Genomic DNA, 27504 nt, shown 5'->3' with positions numbered 1-27504 from the left:
TTAGTGAATGTTTGATGAGGACAAGTAGATAGATGGATGGTATCGAATGAGGGGTTGATCGAATAAAGTCCACCTTTAACCGGGTCCATCTCCGAACGAGCAAAAGGAAACAACAACATCCACTTCACAACTTCAGCTTTCTTTTCTCTTCTCTCTGCTATTCACGCATTTGTACATCTCACATCCATCATAGACTCACATTCCTCGAGTATAAAACCTGATCTGGAATACATATAGAAGGTGCATAGCCAATCAGAACGAACGTTTACCTTCAGAACCAAAACACCATGCCCCCTCCTCAAACGACGGGTATCTACCCCTCTGATTCCATAACGGTATGTCTCCCTTCATCTGCTATCCTGCTCACCCACACTCAGCTAGCATAAGAGGCTACTCTGGAGTGGAATGACACGAATCTACTACGCTTCTTGCTGATCGTCGAACGACTTAATAGGAAGTAGCTCAATCCCTGCCTCTCGACCCATTAGGTCCAGGAGCAGCCGACCTCTTAGCTGGGGATGTGGAGTATCGCTTGCATCTGATCATTCAGGAAGCCAAGAAATTCATGGCACATGGGAAGAGGGGTACACTGATGCCTGAGGATGTGGAGTATGCTATGGATGCTTTGAATGTTGAGGTGAGTTTTATACTCTTCGAGATATCTCGTCGGTATATCAATCGCGACATAAATCGTTCTTTGATCATGAAAAGCCATACCATACACGGTTGTAACTCTCTTCTACCGTAGACATAGAACACGTTAGCTAATCCCCATCTTCCTCCTCAATAGCCAATCCTGATCCCCCCACGCCCCCTCCCTCTACCATCTTTCCAATCCATCCCCATCCCCTCATCTTCATCCCACCAACAACAGATCTACCACCTGCCCGACGAGGAGATAGATTTCGCGACATACCTCAAACAACCCTTACCATCTGGCGTAGCCAATTCCAGCGGTGTGAAATGGAAAGCCCATTGGTTAGCTGTCGAGGGAGTGCAGCCTGCTATCAAGGAGAATCCAAATCCTACCCAGAGGAGTGGACGTGAGTTGTTTTGTACTATTTACTTCTCTATTGTGCATAAACAGGACGGAAGTTTCGGTCGTCATCCTCCTTCATTTCTGATCTGCCGCTCGGCGCTATCATATACCTTATCGTTCATTCAGAAGTGTCCTATTCACCAATATACATTTGGGATCGAAGTGAACATACTGACATTCTCAAATCACACGTCAGAACCCCGCCCTCAACCATCATCCACCTCACTCCGACCCCAGGCCCGTACCCAACTACCACAAGAACTCCAACTATACTTTACACGACTCACCACAGCGCTTGTACCTCCCTCACCGACTGGCCCAGAGACCGAAGCCGAGCGACATCGTCTGGCAGCTTTAGCATCTCTCAGAACAGATGTGGCCGTCGCTGGAATATTGATCTATGTGGTTAAGTGGTTAGGGGAAAGTATACAGAAATGCCTTATGGCTCCTACGGGGACGATCGGACAGCTGATCGATGCGGTCGAAGCGCTCGTGAGCAATGATGGGGTATTCCTAGAACCATATGTGAGTGACTGCTTAATCTCAAATGGAAGATCATCTTAAATATCCTATCTCTCCACTTGGAGCCTCCAACCCTCCTTCAGGTCGATACGAAGGATCTCTTCTTGCTTTATCGTGTCTGGGCAAACAAGCGGTCAGATCGACCGTATGGGGTAAAGCAGGCGAGAATATCAGTAGGATCGATGATTTGGCGGGTAGACTGTATACGGATAGTGGGAGTGGTAAAAAGAGGAATCCACTTATTAGAGCTTTGATCGTGAGTACGAGTACAGTTTAAAAACCCATTTCTGTCATGGGGATAGGTTACATTCCATATATCTGACTTTGTGTGAAACAGAAATGCTTATCGGTGATTATCAATCCCAAACCTGCTGATACACCCACACCTCAAGTGAATCTGGACGAGATTGCCGATGCTTTTGGACCTAATCTGGCGAATATGTTGAATAAGAAATTATGGACTGCGAATGAGATTCTGAGATTGAGGAGGGAGGAGTTGGAAGCGGAGTCTCAACATCAGAGTGGTAGTGACGCGAATGGAGAACGGGAGGGTGATGGGATGGAAGTTGACCAGTCATAGTCTTCAAGAGTTTACTACTGTACTTACGTATATATATATGCAGATATATGTTCGACATGAGCATCTCCGCTTGACTTGGATCGTATACAAGTCACTCACTTAAGATCCCCCTTGATATGATCATCTTACGTCACGATCCACGTGCAATGATTGATTGATCCTACTGCGATGAGCGTTATTGTTCTCTGATTTAGAGTTTGACCCCGCAGACGTTTCAGAATTCAATGTGATAGCATCCCATATATACCCATATGCATATGCACTGCCAGAACAAACCCATAACGAATAACGACCAGAGTATCTTATTGTCCACAGAGGGTAGCCTCGACAAGGATCAAAAAAGGCAAATCAAAGATACGAACAAGAACAAGAACAATAAACGACAAAAGCACAGACGTATCGCAATAGACAGACAGCTGGACTGTACCCCACTTCACCCACACAGGACAGATACCTCGTTCCTATCAATCCCACATTCCATTCAGTAATCTCCACTTTACCTCCTCCATCTCATATATCACTACAAGCTCCTTCTTTGTTAGCACTCTCCATCTTATCCTACAGCATATACCTAAATCATCACATACGACACGATGACAGTAGACCAATCTTCAATCCCATTCAACGTATCTGAGCATTATCAAGTGTTGGAAGTGATCGGTGAGGGAGCTTATGGTGTAGTAGTGTGAGTCAAGTCCCGACTTGATATGAACGAACGCACTAGCTGATCTGATCTTTCCATGTGTCCCATTCGCATCCCTTCACCCCCACCCCGCAGCGCCGCTACCCACATAGCCTCTGGAACCAAGGTCGCCATCAAGAGGATAACGCCCTTTGATCATGCGATGTTCTGTCAGAGGACATTGAGGGAGATCAAGCTGTTGAGACATTTTAGGTCAGTGGGCCTCCTTCTTCCTCATATGCCAGGTCTTCCAAGCTGTATGTGAACGTGAAAGTTGCAGGGAACCAAAGGCTCCATAATATAATCATACCCCTTTGGAGGGACATAAGCTGATATGATGATCCAGACACGAAAATATCATCGCTATTCTCGATATTATCGCACCACCAAGTTACGATCATTTCAATGAAGTCTACTTGGTTCAGGTAAGTCAATCCATCCTCCGATCCGGATATGGAACAATAAGCTGATTTGATACAAAACAAAAAATAGGAGTTGATGGAGACGGATCTGTGAGCTGGATCCATATCAGACCACTTATGAATAGGAATAGCTGACATACAATGTTCGAACCGTATAGACATCGAGTGATTAGGACTCAGGAATTGTCGGATGATCATTGTCAATATTTCATATATCAGGTGAGCATCGTATCGTGGCCATATCTCCGTTCATACCCATATCTTGCTTCTGCGGACGATCAAAATCCCATAAGACCCAAGATATGGATCCTCTTCATCTTAAGGACTGTACTGATTATCTGCTTTACGAATAGACTATACGAGGTTTGAAAGCTCTTCATTCTGCAAATGTCCTTCATAGGGATTTGAAACCTTCAAATCTGCTGTTGAATGCGAACTGTGATCTGAAGGTGAGTCATGATTCTTCTAGTCCAATTATTCGATCACAAGCATGTGACACGCATGTCTTGCACCATCCCATTATTCTCTACCAGTCCTCCAAATAATTGAATCTCTTTGCCTAATTATGACCATTCTAGATATGCGATTTCGGTCTCGCACGATCAGCAGCAATGCCCCCTCCTGATTCAGGACCAAATGGTGGTAATGGATTTATGACGGAATATGTAGCTACGAGATGGTACAGAGCTCCAGAAGTGATGTTATGTGAGTGGAAGTGATAACACTCCTATATCCCAGCGACTATAAATAGGTAAGGATATTCAGCTAACTACCGGCATGAATGAACTGTAGCTTTCCAAGAATACACAAAAGCAATTGATATCTGGAGTGTGGGATGTATCTTGGCAGAAATGAGTGAGCTTGGAATTGCATATTGGATGGGGAACAAGCTGATGAGTGATGATATAGTAAATGGAAAACCTTTATTCCCTGGACGAGGTGAGTCAAATATTGTGGACCTTTCGAGATAGAAAGCATAAGTGACTGACATTATTTCGGTTTATAGATTACCACCATCGTGAGCTCCCTCGAACGATAAACTCCATCCATCATCAGCTGACGAAACATCTGATGCAGAACTATCGTTGATCTTGGATGTGCTGGGTACACCTACGGTAAGCGCTTTGTCCTGATTTACGTGATCTACTTTGGCTGATGTCAGTGTTGATACAGATGGACGATTTCAACGAGATTACCTCGCCAAGATCCAAGTGAGTTGGATTGCTGATAGCACAATAATGACGCTTGGCTGGACTGACTATATCTCTTACTATTCCTTTCATCAGAGATTATCTGGTAAGTTTATAGCTAATAACACAGGTTTCCTATCTTAAAAGAATCTCAGCTGATCATGCATGTTCAACTTACAGAGAGCCCTCGAATTCACTCGAAGGCAGGATTTCGCTGTGGTCTGTCCAAAAGCTAAACCTAATGCTCTAGACTTGTTGAAGAAGTGTCTTACGTGAGTTCACTCAATCTGGACCATAATTTGAAGGGAGCTGATGTATAATGGACTGCCGATTGCAGATTCTCACCTCGAAAGAGAATCACAGTGGAGGAAGCCTTAGAACATCCGTATCTTGAGGTGAGTGATGGATGAATCTTATGTGATTGGCAAAATCAAGGACTAAACGTCATGGTAATTGAAATTTAGCCATACCACGATCCCAACGATGAACCTGGAGCAGAACCGTTGAAACCTGATTTCTTCAACTTTGAGGATCGACAGGATCAATTGGGTAGAGAGATGTTAAAACGTGAGTGTGATACTGGTGATATTTCAATCTCGTATGGGGATGAAGGCTTATGTGTTTTTATGCTTCCCTGTTTTGGGTAATAGGTCTGATCTACGCGGAGATTCAGAAACCTATTCATGACGATCAAGAGTAAGATAAATACGTATCTTTCCGCCTTTACTTTCATCATCAGGATGCTTTGTACCTATGGGAAGGATGGCTAGTATCGATTTGGGGAGTACGATTGATAAGTTTGTGTTCCATCCACAATAAGCTTGAAATTCTTTCATCATTACGATTTTTGGTTGGAAGGTCTTCTCTATATAGCCCTAATCCTGGCGACGACATAGTATCACTTGAATATTCACATCTGCATGCACGATTTGTACTCTTTGGTGTTGTCACTTACATCGCATGATCGATCATACCATGATGATGATCATCCACTTATCCCACTTGAGAAAGCGCTGACAGATATCCAAAGGTCTGTCTGACGTCGCTATACCTTGATTCCTGATTATTGGAGGGGCATTGCGCGAGGATGCTCAATCGCATAGAGAGACATCCGTTGGCATGACAGAATATGTAAAAGTAAACAGTTGTACACTCAATCGTTTCGCCAGCTCTAACTCTCAGTACTACCATCAAGTTACCGAAGGGGGTGGTCAGGATTCCATTTGATCGGTCATATCCGATCAAACATTACATTGCGTTGCGATGAGTACCACCGTACTTTTTCCCCACTCTTGCTTTGCTTCATCCATGATCCCATCAATCAATCGTACTATATACAGTACACATAATCTGATCATTTTCATCCAGTCTTCCTTCCTATCTATATAAGATCTATATTGATCAGCCATCACCATGGTAAACAAGCAATATGATGCTGCCATCTTAGGATGTGGAGGTAAGTCCCTTTCCCCAGTTATATCAATCTTGATCACCCACTGAATCTCGATGTTGCTCGCAGTTCTCGGCTTGACGATTGCCCAAGAATTAACACAGAAAGGCTTGAAAGTCGCTTTGGTAGGTAAAGATCTACCTGAGGATATACATTCAACGGGATTCGCAAGTCCTTGGGCGGTAAGTCTTAAGTCTACGGTCTACAATGCACAAACTACACTTTACAAATCCTGGTACTATTCCCTTAAGACTATTTCATTCATTGATGGATCGTTTACAGGGCGCATCATTCCATTCATTCGCTACTAACTCGGCGGAACAACGACGAGATACACATACATTCAAGGAATTCGAGAGGTTAGCTAGGGAGATACCGGAACTGTGCGAGAGGAGACCATATAGGTATTTTAGGAGGGAGAAGGATGTGGGGGAAGATCCTTGGTGGGCGGATTTGATGTTTGATGTGAGTTTGGATTCTTGTCTAGACGACAAAACTAAATTCAGATTCCATGACGTTGTACAGTTATCCACTCAGCGTTTACCCATTGTAGAACCATGACTAACAAGTGTCTCTTAATTGTCATATCGTAGTACCGGCATCTCAAAACTTCCGAAATACCTGCTCCTTTTGCCCAAGGCGTGACATTCGAAGCCTACACACTCAACACTCCCTTATACCTTCAACATCTTGGCAACTGGCTCCGATCGCATAACGTACCCATCATTCGCGAGCGAGTCTCATCCCTTAATGAGATGTACGATCTCCCTTCGATAGGAAAGGTCAATCTGGTGATCAACGCAAGTGGATTAGGAGCAAGATCATTGATAGGCGTAGAAGACTCGTTGGTTCATCCTGCAAAAGGACAAACTATCCTTGTTGAAGCTCCAGATGTGAAAACTTGTATGGGGGTAGAGGGTAAGCACCCTATACCGAATCAGTCGGTATATATCATTCCTCGTCCTGGACCTGCAAATCATGTAATCCTAGGTGGATGTTACATAAAAGACGATTGGTCGACCAATATAAACAAGGACGTGGCTGATCAAATTCTGAAAGATTGCTATGAGGTTTGTCCGGATCTGGATAACAAGAACGGAAAAGGAGGTATAGAGGACATTAAGATCGTATCGCATAATGTAGGGTTGAGACCTGCTAGAGAAGGTGGATTGAGATGTGAACTTGAACATAGATTCATAGGTGATAACGAAAAGAATGCTTTACTACCGGCAAAAGGTAAAGGAAATGGGGGTAAGAGGAAAGTAGGAGTCGTACATGCGTATGGAATTGGAGGGGCGGGATATCAATCTAGTCTGGGGATAGCCAAGGAAGTAAGTGGGTTGGTAGATCAATGGTTGGAAGGGGATGGAAAGGGAAATAGGAAAGCGAAGTTGTAGAATCATGCGTTATATATAATGTGCAGGACATACTAGGTAGATAAGTGTTCTTATGTGATCGGGTATTGTATATAGGAGATCAAACTTATTCCGAAGTAAATGTCCATGTAAGCATCAGAAGCTTTTCCTTATGGCCCACCGGCATATTCGATGGCATGATAAGAGATAACAACCGAGCTTGAGCACCAGTCTTTGGTTGATCATATCGTTGCAAGGCACGGTCGACGAAAACCATCATGATGGACACGTTGGCAGAGATTTCGTCAACACCGCATACATCTCTGGCCTGGGCGAGAGGGTAGCGAGACTGAGCAGTAGAGTGATCTTTCGGTAGGATTCTACCAGAGGAGTCATGGATTCTTCGGCGATGGTGACTTGGGCAAAGGACAGAAGATATTCAACAAGGACGTGTACCTGTGATTCGATGTTGTCTATGACGCGAGAACAGTCGTTATAACCATTCTGCAGTTGTGATAGTCAGAGGTTAGAAGTTGTAAAGACAACCAGGTGGCACATGTTCGTGGAAAGAATCAGGTATCGTACTGTACGGTATCATGGTAATACAGTATGCGTTGCATTTCATCTAGCATAGTGATCATGGACAACGCGGCAAAATTGAGCATATGCCATCGGAACCGAGATAAGGCCATTCACTGGACTGTCTGAAGACAAGTACAGAGCGGTGAACATCCGTTGATAGATCTATTGACCACCCTGTCCTTGGTAACTGGCATAAGGGTTGTGCCCGTATCCACTATAGAAAGTGACATCTGAGTAACCGCCGTTTCCTACAGAAGGGTCCTGTTGCGTCTATATTTCCACAAATATCAACAAGGAGTAGTTGGATTCGCAAATGGGGGATTCACTCACTCGGTGAGGATATTCCTCAGAAAACAAACTGACTGATCCCGGCACACGGGTGCTCCGTGCTTGACGAAGGGCACTGACATGGCCTGAAGCGTCGTATTTGGGCTGACGAACCGTGTTAGATCAATTGCTTCGGTCGTTCAATTTCACCAACAATTTGCAAAAGTGACTTACCTGTGAAGTTCTAGTGGTGGATCCACATCCGGAAGCGCAATACCAATCAAGTGGTTGGTTGGGATATTGGGCTCGAACGACCAGTCCCTGCGGATGGGTAGCACAGGTCGCAGTGAATTTTCCAGCGGTATATGGCTGTTGAGATTCACACGTTGGATCCCTGCATGCCCATGCAGGATTCCCTCTGGTGTTGACCCAGACACCCATTTCGGTGTTGTGATAAGTGCAAGTTGGAGCTTGAATCTCGGAAGCCGACATGATAGATTTATGAATCGAAGAACTATGGTGTTCACAGTAGGCTCTACAAGTTGGAATGATGTGTTTGTGCGTCTAGAGATGGGGTCGATCAGTGGACTGACAAGACCTTCTTATATGTTGATTGACCTGACTACCGACGAGGCCTAGTGGCAGAAAGTTCTGAGATAATTCGGCTCAGCCGATCAGTCGACCCCTCCCGAAGCTCATCGTGTGATTGGAGGTCCCGCTGAGTTTACATGTGATTCTCACGTCACGACTAGCTTTGTGAGAAGTGGAAGACAATCTGCCAGCTTAAATGAGTAGAGTAATGGATAGCCTTCGTCACTTTCCGACAGAGATGTCATGTGATGCAATGATCACAAGGGAGTTACCTAAATGATTTCGCCACCTTTTATGAACATGCATCGCAATGAGAAGCAGGATAAGGTTTGTAAATGTGCTTCTGACTGCATCGATCATTTCTTCCCTCTTTGATCCTCGGAAAGTTTCGTGGACGGAGGACTTGCAATGCTGTATACTCGTCACTCGTAGGTCAACCTTTCCCGAGTCCTCCACCAAGACTGCAGGGTATTCATGAACAGTCTTTGAGCAGCCGTTTCTGTTTCACCACTCTTGAAGCACCAGGTTTTAGGAGACGGATATCTTGAAGCAGTTTCCTACCGATTCTAAGTTACCGCTGTCAAGCTGCACCCACAGACATCAAGTGGGTGAGGGTGACATGGTACAAGTAAGAGGATAACCCTTAACGGAAAATCTTGGGACAAAACTGTTCAGAAGCAGATTATGCATTTATGGCAGCTTTCATTGCACGACTAAGTAACAAAAGTGTATCAAAAGGAATGGGAGGGAGATCATACCATCAAGGGTGCTTTCAGAACGGCTATGAGACCTGATCATTCCTTCTTTTGTTGATCGTACGAAGGAGGATCGATGAATGGACCACCTCCTGCAGTAGTGAGGTCTACTCCGCTGGGGGCGTTGTCTCGGTGCTGTCAATGAGATCTGGGTTAGCATCATATGCACTCATCGTGGGCCAAGCTTACCTTTCTGTATGCATCGTGATACTCCAAGCTGGTATCAAAGCTCATCAATCGTTGGGTCTCAGTTCCAGGGCTGGACGGATGTTCCATGGAGGTACCCTCGTCTCTTGAAGAGTAGGAGGCCCTTAAAGCGTCGATGTCTGGTTGCGTTCTGCTATAGTCCTTACTCTGTTTATCCATGTATTCTGTCAGTGTTTCCTCCGTAACTCGTTGAGGGTTGCTGGATACTGTGTAAACGAATGTTAGCATATCAACTGTAAAATGGGATAACTACAAATTTACCTGTGGTCCTTTGCCCAGCTGGGAGGGGGCCAAAGCTTCCGAACTGGGGAATACCCTACCAGTGTACAAAGAGAACTTTGAGTATGATATCTACCAAATTCGTCATGCGATGTCTCGCCAATGGTAAATTACTTTGGTCGATCTTGAATATCTAGAATTATTGGCGGATGAGTCTCGGTCAGCCATTGTGTACATGTACCTTTGGGTTTGAATAGAATTCCAGTGTCAAGCAAAGAGAATGTGTTGATTGGAAGTGTTGAAATTGTGAGTCGATCTGTCGAGTATATATACCATGACTGCTGTTGCGAAATTCTTCATCTCCAACCATCGAGTCAATCATGAGCCGAGTCGTAAAGGAAGAATAGTCCCGATCAAAGGATAGGCAACAAATTCGGAGCGCATGACACTGCTTCGAAAGAAAATCAGCAGAAGTCAAAGGATGAGCGCAAGTTCAGTAAGTCCCGACAAACATCACCGAGGTAATCCATTTTTGTAGAGATTGCAGATACCGAACTCGCAGTGGTACTGTGCTGTGGCGGTGATCTGAACTGCATCAATAGTTGATCTGAGACTAGCAAGAATGCGAGCAGAGGGGATACGTCATGAACCAGACAACAATTCCGCCGGGATGACAACTAGGTGACCAGAATTTACTGTCCTGATACACTTGACGAATTGATCAGACTTTGAGCAAATGGGTAAAGCTATGAAGAAGAATGATGCATCTGAAGGCAAAGAAGGAGATATGTCTGAGATTCTACGAAAGTTATATGCGCATGTGTGTACATACCTCTATCGCTTTACCTTACTTTCTAGCTTAGGATGAATTCATCTATTCCACTTCTCCTTCTTCCTATGCAATATCCCATCTATACGGGAACCCCACCTCCGGGCATATTATCACTCTTCTCCAATCTATGTACGTTCCTCTCCTGTCTCTCGCCCGCCAAAGTCATAGCGAATTTAGATCTTTCTCGGAAGTAGGCTCCTTTGTAGTAGAAGATGAAGATCGGGATGGTCACGAATCCAGCAATGATTGCCAAGATAGTTGAGGGCCATTCCAAATGCAGTCGGTAGGATTCACCACCAACATTGGAATAGAACGGTGTGGAGTACATCGCTGCGATACCAGCTAAGAAATCTCTCGCGAATCCATTACCACCTGTTGCGGAGGCTGAGTAAGGACCATAAGCGGCGATCATATAATCGATGGTCGACATGTAGATTGCAAAGTTGGCGATACCGACCATGGCGGAGAAGATCATAGGTCCGATCCAGTGTGTGTGAGGGGGACCAAGTGAGGTCCAAGCGAAACCGAATAGACCGAGTGATTCGAGTGGGGCGACTGTGTAGAATACACGATTGTCAGATTGATGTGATCCTTTGCTTAGATACGATGATATACTTACGCCATAAAAGAGGTTTCAATCGGATCTCAGGAGGAGTACCTTGAGGATCCTTCCTGAGTGCTTTTCGCTGAGACATGAGAGGGGGAATGTAAAGCGCGTAGGCAATGAAATAACCGATGGCGATGGGTACAAAGGTGAGAGCCATCTGTTCAGTGGTGAAATCCCATTGCTTAAATCTGTACAATATACGATCACATTAGCTGGAGATTCAATGTGTGTTTGTAATCCAATTGATAGATGAGCTGTACTCACACAGGACCGAAGGCTTCCAAGAAAGTGAAAATCAAAGCATCGGAGAAACCAGATAAGAGTGAACAGCAGAGTACGATAGGCTCCCTGACGAACATCTCGAATGGTCTAATCCAAGTGTGCAAGACCTCTTTCACGGTAAACCTTTCTCTGAATGTTCTGATTTCGTTAGGACCGAATACGTTGGTCCTCCCTTCTGCTCGGAGCTTCTTTGCGTGTCGATCCAACAGGACGGTCGAACGAGTCTCAGGTACAAGGAAGAAATGTAAGATCTGAACGAATCCACCAAAGATCAATTGAGTCCAGCAGATCCATTCCCAATTCAAGTTTGCTTGGACGAAGGGACCAACAATTGGACCAATGACTGATCCACCAACCGAAGAGAAGACGATAAATGCAACGGCCCATTGTTGTTCGTTTGGATCGTATAGATCGGCGACTGTTGGAATATATAGATTAGTATGTATCTCATGAACCGAGCATATGTGGAGAGTCTTGACTTACCCATTCCTAAGGTTACTGAACCACCAGCGGATGAGAAACCACCTAATACTCTAGCCGCGATGACGGTACCAAAGTTTGGTGCCAGTGCAGCGAGGATTTGCCAGACTAGTAGGAGAGGTGATTGATCAGCTTGCGTATGCTGAATGAGAAAAGATCACAGAAAATTTTGGGGGATACAAGAGATAAGCTATTACTCACTGTTCACCAGGAACAAACTCGATTGTAAGATCCACCATCTTCCCAATTCCTCAGACCACGGAGCCCAGAGCTCACATCCAAACGCATAACAGATCAAGAACAAACATTGACCCACTCTTGCTCCTTGTGCTGAGACGCCGAATTTCTCCTGAAGGAAATCCACACCGTTGGCGTAGATAGACGCATTGAAATTCATCGAACATTGAACGATGAAAATGACCGAAAGTGTCAACCACTTCTTTCTTGTTGACCATGCGTAGCCTAATGCTTCGGGCGCATCTTCCTCTTGTAAGACGATCCTACCCTCTTTGGTATTTCTTCGATGTAACTCCTGACGCTTGTATCCCTCCACATGAGCTACAGCCGCTCCGTTTCCTTTAGGTGGTCTATACCCATTGGGATCCTGCGACCGTTGTGCATAACCGTCATCGACTTTCTCATGAGGCTGATGATGGAAACTGAATTTGGAATGACGATGAGCTGGTTTAGGTGGAGTAGGTACGGCAGTCTCCTCGGATGAAGATCTACCAGAACCAGTCGCGATATTCGGTTCGTTATCGATTCGTACTGACATCTCCAAATATTCGTTTGGATGTCGATGGCAATGGAATGATAGATTATATAAACACGAAAAGAAGACAAATGGAAAAAAGCACCTATCCAAATACGTATATATCGGCAGGATACCTATCTTTTTCACGATCGTTAAAAATATCAGTTTCATCGGGTCCCCCGTTAGTCCACCATCGCTCCATGGGCCCGTAGGCCGTTTTCCAGATTACGAATGTCATCTTTTAACCAGCTCTGACGTCTTCCCTTGCTGGGACCCATGAGGTGCCAAAAAATAGAACAGAACCGAGAAGAGAGAAAGAGTGTAAACAAAAAACGTAAAAAAAGCCTCTAAAGCAATAATGTCGGTCTGACGTCAATGCCGATTAGAAAATTTCCCTGAACCCTCTCCGATAAAATTTCCAACAATTCCATTCCCTTTTACTGAAATACAGTACTCATGCTTGAGGTACGTGGATTGCCGCCGGCTTGATTTCAAGATGAAAAGGGTTTTTTCGTAGTTGGGTGGCGTAGAAAGCTTAGAAAGCTTACGGCCGTGTGTACATGCGAATAGGCTGCTCTTGTGCAATGGTCTGATCTACTCCGATGGAAGGGTAGTATTTCGGGTTTGGGGAGGTATTCCAGTTGATGGCGCAAGGGATAAAATGGCCAGATTGAGGCCTACAGAAAAAGGATATTTTGTCATTTTGTCTTATGCATCCATCTCCTTGTAAGTTTTTCCCTTGATCCTCCAAGTCTTTACATCCTTACACGATTGTAGAAATAATCCTATGCGCTGTTCGGAACCGCTCAAGTCATGTCACAATTAGTTCGCTTGTATCCATGACCATATATGCCCCATCTCGTCAAGAACGACACGGTATCGACTCGCTGCATGAGCGTTGCCTAAGTGGGGGGCTCATATAAGATTACCCTACTCCATGTGGTGCCCAATGACAATGACGCAAGGATCGCTGCGAGAGGATGTCATTTGCATGTTGACAAGTGAGAGTGGAAAAGAGTGGAGGATTAAAGTTAACATGAACAACAGACACTTCCTTTGCTCATCTTCCCCTCATTCGTTCTTTCATCCATAGACAATAGATACGCAACCCGACTACTCTCCATCTCTGTATATCTCATAAAAACATCATTATCAGCAGGAATCTATCTTCGGCATTCCTGAAGCAAATAACAAATCATCCACCACTATGACAACCAACTCAACCGTGCCCTCTCAGCCTATTCCTACGGCTTCTTCCTCTTCTGCGACGGCCATACCGTTGACCAACGAGAACGTCGGACCAGACTCCTTGGCTACTCTTGAGGAAGCCCGGCATGCCACCACGTCACCACCTATCGATCCATCCAAATTAAATAACCAACCTGCTCCACTTCCCTCTCCTCCTTTACACCATACCACCAGTAACGGCAACGGTTCTTCATCTCATACTGAATCAAATACCACTCTGAGATCACCTACGAACGAAACTGGCTCGACACTCGACTCTGCTTATCTGGATAGTGGTATCCCCATCGAGCCTTCCTCTCACCCCACCATTGCTGAAACGGGCATCTTGTCACAATCGCCCAGTGATGGACCGGGACCGAAACATGGTCAATTGAAGAGGGCAGAAAAGCCAAAGAGTGATAATGGGATCATCAAACTGGGTAGTCTGGGTGGAGAAGGGTTGGAGATCAAACCTGCAACTGGAAGTCCGACGGGTCATTAGGTGAATAAGGTGGTGGAGCGAGGTGAAACAAAGGGCGAGCAGGGGCGATGAGGGAGCAGCACGAGTAAGTCAATAGGATGGTCTAAGAAGAATAACAGAATCCGGCTATGGAAGGAGAGAGAGGAGGAAGAAGAGGAATAAAGAGTAAATAACCAGATAAGTTGCATACCAGTAATTCATACCCTCCCGGATGAGACCATGCCACAAGTAACATATATACACGATTGTCTATAGTCACATGTATCAATATCTATGTCTCAGGCAATCCTGCAATCACTGACGCTTTATACTTAAGTGTGCAGTCCGAGAGTGGTGAATGATACATAACATGCAGGGTATATCCTGAATATACAACCGATATCATCTTACATGTTACCAAAGATTACCCAACCATGCTCGCCGTTATATTCCCCTCCTACCCTCTTCCCAAACTACCTTGACCCTAGGAAACCTCAAACTCTTCTTTCCCTTCCCCTTCCTATCTCTCTCCATTGACTCTGATTCACTAAAGTACTCTACCGTAATCATCTTCCCTACAATCTGCTCAGGATGCCTGGCATACCGTATACGCTGTTCTGCCGTGAACCCCGAACCGACTGATACGGGATGACCATCATGCTCGATCCATACATTCGCCAATGCCTCGTACTCGCCGAATACCCCGTCGACCGATAATCGCATGGATGAGGTGTCAAGTGAACGGACAGTATATTCGGAATCTAACCATTTTTTGAATTTGCGAATGTCGGTACTACACAAAATAGGAAAGAGGATAGATATTAGCTATTTAGGACTTTACATCATATTTGGATATCATCATGTGGATGGATTGTATGGAATGTTGAGAAGAGAATAGTGAACAACTCACGATCTCTTGCCTTTATACCCTTCATCTTTCCTTAAGATGATCCCTTCCCACCCCTCTCTCGCAGCTCTTTCAACCATTTCTTCCACCTCGGCGTCACTAACTTTTATCTGTTTCAAATCTCTCACCATCTTCTCCTTCACACCCAGCTCATCCAAATATCCATTCAACCATTTCCCCAGACTCCTAATATCTTCTATTCTCTTACCGAATTTCTTACCTAACCCTTCTTGGGCCGGTAAACTCTTCTTAGCGTTTAGCTCAGAGTATGACAAAACGTCGAATATGAAATAGCTTAAATGCTGGATGGTCGCTCCGGATCTCTTTATGAGTGAGACGGTGGACTGAAAATCCTCGGTGTAATTGTCATTGGCGATCCACATTGTATCGGCTAGACTACCATCATCTCTTGCTTGTGCTGCATGTAACTCTTCAGGTGTCTTGGGTCGCATGACACATACTTCTCCATCTAGTACTAATCGTTTGATCACTCCTTCAGGGCGAGTTTCCACAATCAGTGGATCAACATCTAGCCAGCCCTTCAGTTGGGGTAACATCGATAAATGCTGTAATTGTTCTTCCAATTTGGTTAATGAAGTGAACGGTTTACCAGTACGCGAAACAAAGTGGACAGATACTAGTTCCAATGGTTGTGTACTAGACGCAGATTCCGTATTTGAAGGCGATGGAACCAAGAAATCCAAGAATGTTATACATCTAACACCGTCCAATTTTCTTGAGGCATACCATTGTGAGCCATCTTGGAATAAGGGTTCGAAAGGTGGTTCAAGGGATTTGCCGAGAGCTACTTCGAACTTATCTAGAGTTGCTGATTGGGGATGGATAGGTGTTTTGCCAGTGTTGTGCGAGAGTGCGCTGGGTGATGTGGATTGTTTCGAGATCGATCTAGCAGGAACCTTTTTGTCTTTCAATCCAGTATTTTCAGCGGAGTTGGATGTCTTGTTCGTTGGAGAATCACTGGGCCATATAACTCGTTTTAACGTATTCGCTCCGAATCCAGCTGTCAAATTCCTATCCAACAATCTTCCAAATGTGAACAGAAGCCTCTGATCGTCGAGCACATCATTGACCACCAGAAAACCATAAACCACATCTTTGGCCTCATTACCTGTTATCTGTTTCTTCGATAATTCTTCGAACAACTCAATGATATCTGATGAAGGAGGCCCACCCGGTGCGGTCTTTCTAGATGAAGAGTCAAGGTATCTAAGGAGAGAACCAAAGGTAAGGTTGGTGCGAAGGTTGGGGTCGTATATACTATACAAAGTCATTCAGCTGTCATTTTACATATTTCTTCGAAGGACTGGCACAGTAATGTAGATCGGACAGAACAGTCAAGTTTCACTTACTATTCCAACAACTCTCGTAAGTCCGGGTACTGAGCTATGATCATCTGTTTCCCAATCTTCGAATTTTCCCTTGACACTCTGCTCTGGAGCTCGGTCACCCTCTCCAGCTGATGGAATACTGCTGATTTTGAAGGAGTATCCGATGTGACATCGGCTGTATCTTCGACTGCCTGAGCTGCGGACGTAGAGTGGGTGCTGAGACGAATGGTGGTCGAAGGGATGATCGGTAAGTGGGCAGGTTTGATGTATGGGAGGTGTACCGCTTCCCTTCTCGAAGGAACGGCTCGGCCAACAAGCAGCCTAGAGCAAGATAGCATGCGGCCTATCATGCTAGGGCATTGGTACAACAGTGCGACGTCAACTGAGGATAGACATGTCGATGAGGTTGCGAAGAAGTCAGTGTTGTTCATAGTTGTTGATGAGGAAGTGAAGTGCACAAGTACTCGAGTAGGACATGGATTTAAGCGGGGCCCCCACGAATCAAGAGATATGGTGACATCATCACTCTGGTCACTGATCTCTTCACCAGCAGAGAGCGGTTATAGCTCACAAGTTATTTACATGAGAGACATAACACAAACTGGTGATTTATCAACAGATCGGGGAGAGCAGTATCGACAGTATCCACAGTATCCAAACCGACAATCGACAGTGCTTTCCCACTTGCTTCCTCCGCATGCAGTCTGACTTGATGGTCGGTTGCCTCTTCCTCAATAGCCTATCTCAATCTCTTACACAGTTTAGGGTCTCCGTTTTTTCCAATGTTCTTATGATGTTTTTGTTCTTTTTGGCTTTTTTCTCCGCTTTCGTCCGTTCTTTATACAAGACAGCAAGGGTGATAAGTGGTTGCAAAGGTAACTTCGTTGTGTTGTGTCCAGCTCTCGCTTGGGTGACACATCTCACTACTAGTGTATGTGGTGTACTCTACGCTCGAGCTGCGATCACCTTCGTGGGTTTCTTATCCTCTTCATTTGTACTGTTGATGACTTCAGCTTCGGATGTGGTTGAATTTGTTCCCTCAGCTATCGTGCTTGTGTGTTGTTCGGCTTCACTGGTCAAAGCACTGTCGACTTCGCGCATATACTCCTGCCATCTGTTTTGTCTTTCTCTTGGGTTGTATCGCTTTTCCGTACCATACCCGGATACTATACCCCAGATAGTTCGTAAATCATCAATGTTCTCTGAACTCTCATTTTGACCATTGGAGAAGATTTCATCTACCTCTTGGACAACTTTCTCGCCATCCGACATGAGACTGATATAAATGGCATTTTGTATTCTCTCTTCAATAGATTTGCGATATTCGGATTTATCACTTTCATCTTCGCTTTGACCAGTGAGATCAGAGTTTCGGAATAAATCGAATCATCTTCATCTGGCCCACTGTAAGAATACGAAGTCCACTCTTGTAGCGCTTGATGCTTCCAGCCAAGATTGATCGGGAAAAATCATTGGCTCTTTTGATGACATCACTGGTATTTTCACTCGGGGGGTCTACGACTTGGTGCCCTTGATTAGTCCTTTGTTCGTCTTTGACCCTACCACATCCCACCATCTCTTTTTTCCTCCCTATCAATGACCTGATCACCATCTACATCCTTGAGGATGGTACTCCAAGCTAATCTCACAGCCTTTGTACGTCCGTCTGTCTTTTCCGTCGTAGGATTCAAGTTCATCCCTTCCATAAATGTGCTCTTGTAAGATAACCTGTCGGGTTTAGAGCATTCGTGAATCGCTCTTAAGAGGGTTTTTCATCTTCACTGAGATCATGTGCTCTCTCATATATTTCCATCCAATTCCTTCGTCTCGCGTCCAACTTTACTGATTCATTTGGCGCATCTTGAGAATTATGCGAGATCTCACGCCACTCCTTCCTAATATCTTCCAGACCATCATTGACTTCGGGGGATGAGGTATCTACCAGCTCATCCATCATGGCAGTTGCTTCTCTCTGCGAGGGACGATCCCACCCATACAATTCTTCGTGCATGAGATGACGATAGTTGACAATGTTGTTGATACTCGACAATGAAGGGAGAGTGGTAAATTGAGAAATCCCCTCATTGCTTGAATTACTGGCGGTTGTATTTTGGGATTCAATCGGGGAGCTTATATTGTGATAATCCGTTGAGTTGTGAATCAGTAATGGTGACCTGTATGATTTTTACTGTTGTATAACCTTGGTGTGGACTATAGAGGAAAGGCGAATTGTCGACAACCATCATGTAATATATATACCCTTCTCACTTGCCATATCACCTCAGTCTTGTGGCCAGACATAGCCCTACTGACTGTCAATGGAGAAATGTCAAAGGGGTTGAGTTGAAACGCTTGGGAGAAGATTGAGGCCATACATGTAATGAAAGGATATCATTTGACATTCGACATTCGAACTTTCTTGCACGTTTTTGCATGTACTACGTTGATAAAAATTAGAAGAATAAATCAGTATGTCTCAGCAAAAATCCTCAATTCACGCATGGTGAGATAAGTCGTCGTCGATCATACAATGTCAATGTCGATGGCAAGAAGCCCTTGGTGAGATCACCAGGGATTCTATCACACATTGGTATACCAGCTATACATTCCGGATCTGACTAGTGATCGATCTATGTTGAGATCAGCGTATACCCAGAATGTCAGAACGACGTGATCGTAGACTTACCTATCCGAGTTTACTCCTTATCGCCCTTGAACTCCAGCGGTGTGTCTAAGCCCACCCTCCTAGCTGTAGCTTTTATCCTAGCTTCTTCTGACATTCCGTGGATTGGATTATAACGTTTTAATAGTTCCTGTTGAGACATTAAGAGTGGATGAGAATTTGGTTTCCTTTCCATGAGGGAGCTATAAACAAAACGAGGCCAGAAGGATACTTGATACTCACAGCATGTATCCTCGATGACCTCAAGAAATCCCTAGTCTCCAACAATGTCCTCTGTAAAGCCTGCTGATCAGAAGTGGTATCTACTATTGTCCTGACATGCTGCGACACCGTAGGATTCCTGGTCGCACGGGACTGTTTAGACTATACTCCGTTATGTAGCTCTAGTGAGCTCTACAAGACTATGAGTTGTGTTCGACAGATCACTCACAGCCAGACGTATCTCACGAAGGAGTGATCGGTAAAGGTGAGTAATGGGCGTGGAAGACATATTGAGCTCGGAAAAGGATGATGCAGGAGTTTTGCTATAGGATTGAGGTCACTTGCTGCTTCGTCTTGGGGAACTCACTGGCTAGCGAGCTGTTGCTGATAATGTTGCTAGTCATATGTAAGATGTCCAATCGATGACTTTTTCCAGATGAAAGTGAGATTCACAGCGGAATCAAATATCGCATAGCTTGTGTGTGGTGCCCCACATTCCCGTTCCGCACCTCATGGTGAGACTGAGAGATGAGATGTGGGAAACCAAGAAGCGAAGTGAAAGATTTTCCATCATCTATTCTTGCTTCTTATGCTTCTTAATACCCATCATCATATAACATACCCCGTCTCTTCCCGTATTTTCTCTTGCCTCTCCCGGACACAGCTATCCAAGATGTCTCACCAACTCACAGATGTGGAAATGTAGGTCAACGTCTTATATCCGTTTTCAGCGGGAATGTCGAGAGCATTTAGCTGATAAGGTTGTGTGTATCTCTTGCGTTCTTATAGGCTCAGATTGAGTTATAATGATATCCACACCGCTATTCAGAAAGCTGCTACTAAGATCAAAGAGGAATTCGGTGAGAGATCTGCACATCCTGATCTGGAGCATTGCTAACATGCATACATCTTCCTTCCCATTCTCACCATGTACTGTATATCCCTTATCTCTACATCTGTGGAATAGCTCCTACCCTATTTATCGCCATTGGAGGGGGAGGATTCATCCCTGCACGAATACTGAGAACCCAATTGAAGACAGACCAAGATGGTAAAAAGAAGAATATCCCTATTCAGGCTGTTGGTTTGGTCTTATACGAGGATATGGGTGGTGTGAGTATTTTGTCTGTCTTCATCATTTACTATCTCACCTCCTAGACTCCTGTCAAAAGGATTGGCAACACGTGTGAAATTGTATCCGAGTATGGTTGCTGATATGCCTGCTGCGTACGTATACAGGTCGAAGAGAAAGTCGGTACAGAAGTAGTCAGAACTCAATGGCTTGATTTCTCGACGGTAAGTGCTCTTACTCCCTCTCGTCTTCAGATGTTCGCGCATCGATTCTGCTGGTTGGTACTCTTGCTTAATTCCTGAATGTTCACAGCTCGGTTCAAACTTCACTCACGGCGGACTACTCGGACGACACATCTTGGTAGTTGACGAGGTGGATGATACTCGAACCACCCTTACGTATACCATCAGGGAATTGCAAATAGATATCAACAAGCAGTTAGCAGCCGTGGAGGATGAGCAGGAACGAGAGAGGTTGAGGAAAGAGACTAAATTAGGTATCTTTGTGGTTCACAACAAGTCAGTGAAATCTATATCTTTCAGTCGTCCCTCTGAAATCTGTTTTTCCGCAACTCATCATCTCCCTTATTACCATCGTTGGGTTTTGCCTGAACGTGGGTAAGCTAATGTTGATTGGGATATCTAGACTTAAACCCAAAGCTGCCGAACTCCCCTCCGACGTAGCTTACTTCTCAGCTGTCGATACCCCCGATATATGGCTCGCTTACCCTTGGGAGTGCGACGGTGATATCGATGCCCATGATGCTTTGAGAGTACATAACCCTAAACCTTAGGATGATCAATTATGTTGTCGTGCAACTCTATAGATAGGATCGAATCAGGGATATGTATATCACAAGTAATCTTTCATCCTACAACAGGCATAATCGCATAGAAGAATGTTAGGACCTACTGACGAAAGATAAGAGAGTCTTATCTTGTGTGTGCTCACTGTGAACTAAGTCATGATAATACCAATCAGAGATGCAATTCGTAAGAAGTTCGCTGTGTTTCTGCAACGCAGTGAGAAAGTCTGATGAAAACCATTTCGAGGGTGAAGAAGAGTACATTGATGAACTTCTTTGATTCGTCGCTTCTCGACAGTCATACAGATACAAGCCCAAAATATCAAACGAAACATAGAAGTGCCTTCTTTGATTCTTCAGCTTACCCAAAATGGTATTCTCCTTTCAGAATCAAGCACGCTGCAAAGTGGTTTGGGTTTGTTTGCATTCTTTTTGTTTTTTCTGACATGGAGAGTACCAATCCTCCGTCTGTCTGTTCTCAGAAATTCATGCGTCTCGGTTTCTGGAAAATTATGATGCGAATAGTTGTACTGTAGCTGAATACAGAGAAAGTATCGATATATGAATCCTCCATATACAGACCATAAGCTATGGGATGTTCTTACAACATTAGGGACCTGAATCTGTCCGTCTCAGGAGTCCAGCCCTAAAAGGCATGGGATGTACAAAGAGTTATTTCTATACACTACCATCATACAATGATAGGTTGGAAAGCTGATTAGCACGAATGATAGATATGATACCAAGGGATATTCTCAATAAGTCATTCTTTAGCTTTCACTGTCTTCGTCATTTGAAATGCATAACCTTCTCCTACAAACACTATCTCCCATAAACACCCATACTCTTCGTATTATCTTTACATTCCCTACACCAAGTGTATCCATCAAACTTCATTTTCCTATTCTCACACACCACACAAACATAATGATGCGGTTCTGGATACCTGCTAACTAAAGAGGGGAGCTGGTATGTCTTTCCTGTTCTTGGTGATGTCCAACTTAGATCCGACGATTCCCCGAACGGTTTATGGACAGGTTGGGAGATAGCTGTTGGATCTGTAATCCACCCTTTGGTACTTTGCTCAAACAACGCTGGATTTTTGGAGTACATTTGGTATTGTTCCATACTGGGGAATATTAAAGGTTTTTTGGTTGCCGGTAATATACCCACAGGAGGGGCAGACGGTGGATGAGGTTGTGATGGGGTAATCGCTGAGAATGGACTACTGTAGATACCGAACATCGATTGAGTAGGATAGTAACCATATTGAGGGAATGTATTGGGTGAGAATGGATTAGGATGACCATAAGGTGGTAAAGGGCTAGGGTAGCTGTTGGGTGTATGATAAGGTGAGGTGTAGAGGAATTGTCTTACTCGCCATTCGTCCGGGTCAATGGTGGTATCGGGTAATGGTCGACCAGTTCGGTAAAAGGTATAGTCAGTGGTATCGGGTAGTTTCTTTGACTTGATCAAGATGCCACAAAGTGAGCTTGACCTCCTTTTGAGCGAGGTATCCCTGCGAACTTACCATTCTGACGTTGTTTTCGATAGAAACATGGATGTAAAAGATCTGAATTGGGTTCTGGATAGAAAAGGAATTTGTATGCAAGGGGGTTCAGATTTGCGATGGTGCGATTCATCATAAATTCGAAGTATCACAGAACGCCTTAGAGGCGTGTTTTCCTTCGGAGGTTTTTCACTTTGGTAGCTCATCCCGATGATTGCTTTTGATGTGATAAGGAGGACACCAAGGATGTACACAACCCATAATCTCAATAAAGATTTAGACTAACTCTAAGCTCATGCATGCATGTGGAGTTCTTCGGGCATCCAAATCAGACCAAACAACTTCATTTGGCTCATACACTAGAAGAGTGGCAAATTGAGATTCCAAGAAAGGAACATAGACTTTCAGATCATAATTCGTACACCTAGCTACTTGGATATTTACAAAGCGGTAGATCAATGATACTAATTCTAATACAATGAATCCTTGGGCTCTCCACACAAGGGGAAGGTCTCTTTTATGGTCCTTCGCACCACAAGGTCTTAGTATAAGTCCTACACCTATGACACCACAACAGACCATCATCCTCATTCCTCCTAGTATCGCAAAACTCGCATTCCCAATGCTTTGTAGCCTTGTTAGAGGAACTTGTGCTGGCGACTTGTGAAGGGGGAGCTTGGTACGATGTCAAAGAAGAAGATGATTGACCCATATTGGCAGGGAGATCAGTGACAGTGATCCATGGATGTCTTTGATAAGGTGATATCGAAGTTCAACCATTCTCTGGACTGAGATTCGGTTGATTCAATGATGAGAATCCTCCTGTACTGGAATTAGGCATCAGAACACTCGGAATGTTACCTGCTCCGAATGGATTGGGATTAGCAGCTTGCTGTGGAGCGGGGTTTTGCGCTTGACCTGCATATGGATTTTGCGCTTGAGCGGGCGGTCGAGATGGAGGACTCATTGGTGGTGTGGGAGGACAGGCGTATCCATATTGATATCCACCTGCATTCGCCCAAGGGTTGTTTGGGTTCATGGCTGTGCTAATATAGAGAGGTATCAGTGACACACAGAGCCAAGCGGTAGCCTACCTGAGATTATATCTTGAGTAAGAGCTGTTATGAGATCGATTTAGGTTAACGTTTTCAGCGATTGCTATAGATTTGTCTGTGATAGATGATTAGGTTGTCATGAATTATTTATCGGAACATGGCATGCTTTATATATGTACAAGACCGTACTCTGGAAGGGCAAAGCTTCATGACCTCCCGTACCCTCTCAGAAGCAAAAGGTTTGTGGATAAAATACATCGATGACGAGACTTGAGAAGTAATGTTCAGTTTCTTCCCCACGTCGGTGAAGTCGGGAAAAGACTTCTATCAACATACAGTAGTCTAAATAGCAATTAACCCACATTCTACAGAAGACCACACAGCTGCATAGCTCGAGAAAGAAGCTTGGATCGAATGAAACACTTCTTCAGAAGGGCAAACATCTTAATGTAAAATTGTCCGTAAGCGTTTCTTCATTGTTTTTCGGCCTTGGTGTTTCGGTCAGTGGGGTTGTTGTGTTCTCAAAGGAGGGTTCTCACGATCAATGACGTGGACACGACCATTGGATGCATTCAAGGGTGGTAAGATCATGGTATATCCTGAAATTGAACGAATACATACTAACAAGTAAATTAGGAAGCCACCAGATCTGTCAATTTATGCCTTTCGCTTATATCCCTATCTACATGTTCGATAGTCCATGCTATAAATCCACTTTCGTTGTAACATAGGTACAATCAATCTTACAACACATCTGAAAGTCCTGTTAATCAGAGTCCACTAACTTTGATGGTCTTAGTAAATTTCCCACATTGATCGCACCATGCTGCACTCTCATCGTCCTTCCTTCGCTTATCGCATTCGGCACATTCAAAAATGCGTTCCCTCTGCTTCTAAATATTGTCGAATCCCGATCTGGTTATATGTTGGATTGGGGTGATACACGTGGTTGACATACTGGTGGTAAGGGTCGAATGCTGTGTGATTAGAGGAGGACAAGGGAGATTGTTGTGTATGAAGTGAATAATTTTGATGAACGAATGACGATTGAGAAGGATGGGATTGGGAAGTGGTGAATGAAGGTTGAGGTTGTGGCTGTTGGGAAGCTTGAGCAGGTTGATATGTTTGAAGTTGAGAATGAGTGAAGGGATTCGTTGCAGCAGGGGAACCTTGATTATAGTAATGCTGCATGTAGCCACCGTAATGTTGAGAAGAGCTATGACCTTGACCGCTGAGAGCAGGAATACTACCCGGGTGAACGAATTGAGAATGTTGTGGCGGTTCTGATTGAGGGATATATCCGGGAGGGTCGTATGGCTGGTAGAATCCTTCAAGAGGGATTGACTTTTTGGCTTTTTTACCTTTCATGATATTAGCATATGGATATAGTTCATGAGGCAAGCACTGATCTGAAGATTTTGGTCAGATGTATATATACGTGGTGCTCGATGACTTCACTGCATGATCACTGTTCGATGCCCGATCTGTGACCATACGACGAGAATCGCTAGACGATCAGATTAGCGATCACCGCATGGTGATTGTCTGAAGCATGTCATGCGAAACCATCAAATCTGATATGAATATACGAACGAGACTTGGAACAAAGAATCACACACCACGAGTTGGACAAGTGAATCTAGTTAAGACAATATGGGTCTATCCTTTTTGACATCAGGATCTACTCAACTCCATACGAATAACACACACCTTCGAATGATCTGCTGCCCCAAGCTGCAGTTCTTATATGATGAGCTTTACCAGTCCCATGCGGTACCGAAATCTGGATTCCTATGGACGACAGGCAATGCATCAACAGCAAGCGAGGAGGCAAATGCAAGTTCCTCTTGCGGCAAAGATCGAATAAGGTTATCGGCATAAATGTAATCCTTTGATACAGGCAGTCGGCTTGCTCATTGCCATGAACCTCATGGTACTGTGCAAACTGTCGACACTTGTTGACAGTCAGAGATGTAGCCTAGTCTTACGAAAGATAACGAAATCCCACTAAGCAGTTACATCCATCACAAAATTAGCAAGAGCGCCATAAAATCCAAATCGCCCAAAACACGCCTTTCGAATTCAGACAGAAAGATTAAATGGCACTCACAAGATGATGAGTTTATCTATTGAAAAATCTGACCAAAATGGAAAAGTTTGATTGTGAAAGATTAATACAAGAACGATGATCCAACACGTCTTCTACTTGAGGTAAATAGCACTTTCGATATGAGGACAGTGTTGTGTGGTCTGTGGCAGCTCTGAATCGTATGTATTGTATGCACACAGCGAGCGGACTTGTAGGGACAAACAGATACAACGCTTAGTAGTGACCCAAAGGTCCACAGCAAGGACACTTGGTGCGATGTAGCTCAGCTCTTTCTCGTTGGCATTCGCACCGTTCATAAAATGCTATTAAAGCAGAGGAGAAGTTATACACTAAAGCAACTTGTGATCATTAAACAAAGCCCGCAATGTACAGTATCGGAAACCATCACACGCGTTTACAGTATGAACGATTGTATACACTGCTACATCTCATAAGTTTTTAAATTTCTGCATTGATACATACCTACCACGGAGTAATTAGTCGTCGTGTCTCGTAACATACATACAATCAAGAACAATAAAATTCGTTATGTTTTACACTTGCAGTCTGTACTGCACAGTATCATCAATTATTTCCTGTACCTGAGTACAGCGCCCCCGAAGTGTTATCATTACAGTACCAACACCATGCGTAACCTCTAGCTTCTCTCTTCTTACCGCATACTCCACATCCCCAATGACAAGGCTCATTCGCTGCTTCAAAGGAAGCTATATTCGGATTCGAGAGAGGCTGTCGCGCCGGGTTAGATGATGTAGCCCATTGTTGTTGACCGTAAGGACTGGGGTAAGATCCATATGGATGATAGCTCACGGGAGGGAAACCGTGAGTTTGAGCTTGAGTGAGGGAGCTGTATGCTGGAGGTGGACTGCCATAGCTTGGATGATAACCATAAGTAGGCGGAGGACTGGTAATACTAGGATATGGATACGAATGGGAAGCTGTTTGTTGAGTGGAAGCTGACGATGCTGGCATACCACCCCATGCAGAATGAGCTGGGTTTGAACTGGGGGTAGAGGAGATGGGTCGGTTGCGATTCTCTGTAGGCTCAGGTTGGGAGGTTGAAGCAGTCTGGGGTGGTTGTTCCTGGTTCTGGACTCGGTTGCTGCTTGCGTCTGTGATGAGGAAGATTGGGGCGCATGATTGGACATGAGTGTGGACAGAGGAGGGAAGTCTTCGTAGTCGGAAAAGTACTTCTGCTCCTTGGGACCCATTTTGAAATGTAATCAGTCGATGAGCAGATAGGCATTGAAAAACTTTCATTCAAGATCGGAGGGAGGATCCATATATATGTATGTACATTTGGATCGCT

General features: G+C 44.4%; 15 protein-coding genes across 15 annotated transcripts; 5 read left to right on the top strand and 10 right to left on the bottom strand.

Moving 5' to 3' along the window:
• Positions 1–287: 287 nt before the first annotated feature.
• Positions 288–2141, top strand: V865_002115 (uncharacterized protein; the record flags this gene model as incomplete). The annotated part of the gene is made up of 6 exons (XM_066225922.1): positions 288–335; positions 455–637; positions 791–1043; positions 1236–1568; positions 1645–1817; positions 1899–2141. 6 exons carry the CDS (start codon positions 288–290, stop codon positions 2139–2141), a joined length of 1233 nt encoding a protein of 410 aa, XP_066082019.1.
• Positions 2142–2734: 593 nt separating this feature from the next.
• On the top strand, positions 2735–5135 carry V865_002114 (mitogen-activated protein kinase CPK1; the record flags this gene model as incomplete). Its single annotated transcript, XM_066225921.1, has 17 exons — positions 2735–2826; positions 2920–3036; positions 3170–3248; positions 3316–3335; positions 3404–3464; positions 3599–3694; positions 3824–3950; positions 4038–4100; positions 4155–4184; positions 4252–4263; positions 4323–4360; positions 4419–4456; positions 4532–4541; positions 4616–4707; positions 4773–4830; positions 4900–5002; positions 5086–5135. The coding sequence occupies 17 exons, from the start codon at positions 2735–2737 to the stop codon at positions 5133–5135; spliced, it is 1086 nt and encodes a 361-aa protein (XP_066082018.1).
• Positions 5136–5848: 713 nt separating this feature from the next.
• V865_002113 (uncharacterized protein) lies at positions 5849–7282 on the top strand (the record flags this gene model as incomplete). Its single annotated transcript, XM_066225920.1, has 4 exons — positions 5849–5891; positions 5955–6067; positions 6168–6350; positions 6479–7282. 4 exons carry the CDS (start codon positions 5849–5851, stop codon positions 7280–7282), a joined length of 1143 nt encoding a protein of 380 aa, XP_066082017.1.
• A 702-nt stretch (positions 7283–7984) lies between these two features.
• Positions 7985–8581, bottom strand: V865_002112 (uncharacterized protein; the record flags this gene model as incomplete). Its single annotated transcript, XM_066225919.1, has 3 exons — positions 7985–8092; positions 8153–8254; positions 8324–8581. 3 exons carry the CDS (start codon positions 8579–8581, stop codon positions 7985–7987), a joined length of 468 nt encoding a protein of 155 aa, XP_066082016.1.
• An 893-nt stretch (positions 8582–9474) lies between these two features.
• V865_002111 (uncharacterized protein) lies at positions 9475–10089 on the bottom strand (the record flags this gene model as incomplete). Its single annotated transcript, XM_066225918.1, has 4 exons — positions 9475–9570; positions 9625–9848; positions 9904–9958; positions 10036–10089. The coding sequence occupies 4 exons, from the start codon at positions 10087–10089 to the stop codon at positions 9475–9477; spliced, it is 429 nt and encodes a 142-aa protein (XP_066082015.1).
• A 683-nt stretch (positions 10090–10772) lies between these two features.
• Positions 10773–12837, bottom strand: V865_002110 (uncharacterized protein; the record flags this gene model as incomplete). Its single annotated transcript, XM_066225917.1, has 5 exons — positions 10773–11248; positions 11313–11488; positions 11565–12000; positions 12066–12170; positions 12264–12837. 5 exons carry the CDS (start codon positions 12835–12837, stop codon positions 10773–10775), a joined length of 1767 nt encoding a protein of 588 aa, XP_066082014.1.
• Positions 12838–14023: 1186 nt separating this feature from the next.
• On the top strand, positions 14024–14545 carry V865_002109 (uncharacterized protein; the record flags this gene model as incomplete). The annotated part of the gene is made up of 1 exon (XM_066225916.1): positions 14024–14545. The coding sequence occupies one exon, from the start codon at positions 14024–14026 to the stop codon at positions 14543–14545; it is 522 nt and encodes a 173-aa protein (XP_066082013.1).
• A 402-nt stretch (positions 14546–14947) lies between these two features.
• V865_002108 (uncharacterized protein) lies at positions 14948–17097 on the bottom strand (the record flags this gene model as incomplete). The annotated part of the gene is made up of 3 exons (XM_066225915.1): positions 14948–15296; positions 15414–16688; positions 16781–17097. 3 exons carry the CDS (start codon positions 17095–17097, stop codon positions 14948–14950), a joined length of 1941 nt encoding a protein of 646 aa, XP_066082012.1.
• A 607-nt stretch (positions 17098–17704) lies between these two features.
• V865_002107 (uncharacterized protein) lies at positions 17705–18031 on the bottom strand (the record flags this gene model as incomplete). The annotated part of the gene is made up of 1 exon (XM_066225914.1): positions 17705–18031. The coding sequence occupies one exon, from the start codon at positions 18029–18031 to the stop codon at positions 17705–17707; it is 327 nt and encodes a 108-aa protein (XP_066082011.1).
• A 1424-nt stretch (positions 18032–19455) lies between these two features.
• Positions 19456–19932, bottom strand: V865_002106 (uncharacterized protein; the record flags this gene model as incomplete). The annotated part of the gene is made up of 3 exons (XM_066225913.1): positions 19456–19572; positions 19665–19805; positions 19873–19932. 3 exons carry the CDS (start codon positions 19930–19932, stop codon positions 19456–19458), a joined length of 318 nt encoding a protein of 105 aa, XP_066082010.1.
• A 384-nt stretch (positions 19933–20316) lies between these two features.
• On the top strand, positions 20317–21508 carry V865_002105 (uncharacterized protein; the record flags this gene model as incomplete). Its single annotated transcript, XM_066225912.1, has 6 exons — positions 20317–20345; positions 20433–20503; positions 20611–20756; positions 20883–20939; positions 21028–21233; positions 21361–21508. 6 exons carry the CDS (start codon positions 20317–20319, stop codon positions 21506–21508), a joined length of 657 nt encoding a protein of 218 aa, XP_066082009.1.
• An 834-nt stretch (positions 21509–22342) lies between these two features.
• On the bottom strand, positions 22343–23054 carry V865_002104 (uncharacterized protein; the record flags this gene model as incomplete). The annotated part of the gene is made up of 2 exons (XM_066225911.1): positions 22343–22987; positions 23052–23054. 2 exons carry the CDS (start codon positions 23052–23054, stop codon positions 22343–22345), a joined length of 648 nt encoding a protein of 215 aa, XP_066082008.1.
• Positions 23055–23802: 748 nt separating this feature from the next.
• On the bottom strand, positions 23803–24069 carry V865_002103 (uncharacterized protein; the record flags this gene model as incomplete). The annotated part of the gene is made up of 1 exon (XM_066225910.1): positions 23803–24069. One exon carries the CDS (start codon positions 24067–24069, stop codon positions 23803–23805), a length of 267 nt encoding a protein of 88 aa, XP_066082007.1.
• Positions 24070–24855: 786 nt separating this feature from the next.
• V865_002102 (uncharacterized protein) lies at positions 24856–25453 on the bottom strand (the record flags this gene model as incomplete). Its single annotated transcript, XM_066225909.1, has 2 exons — positions 24856–24931; positions 25044–25453. The coding sequence occupies 2 exons, from the start codon at positions 25451–25453 to the stop codon at positions 24856–24858; spliced, it is 486 nt and encodes a 161-aa protein (XP_066082006.1).
• A 1306-nt stretch (positions 25454–26759) lies between these two features.
• On the bottom strand, positions 26760–27406 carry V865_002101 (uncharacterized protein; the record flags this gene model as incomplete). The annotated part of the gene is made up of 2 exons (XM_066225908.1): positions 26760–27297; positions 27387–27406. 2 exons carry the CDS (start codon positions 27404–27406, stop codon positions 26760–26762), a joined length of 558 nt encoding a protein of 185 aa, XP_066082005.1.
• Between the last annotated feature and the right edge of the window lie 98 nt (positions 27407–27504).

Source organism: Kwoniella europaea, chromosome 1 (assembly GCF_036810445.1).
Source record: "Kwoniella europaea PYCC6329 chromosome 1, complete sequence".
NCBI classification, from domain to species: Eukaryota; Fungi; Basidiomycota; class Tremellomycetes; order Tremellales; family Cryptococcaceae; genus Kwoniella; species Kwoniella europaea.
This window is presented reverse-complemented; position numbering and strand designations above follow the sequence as displayed.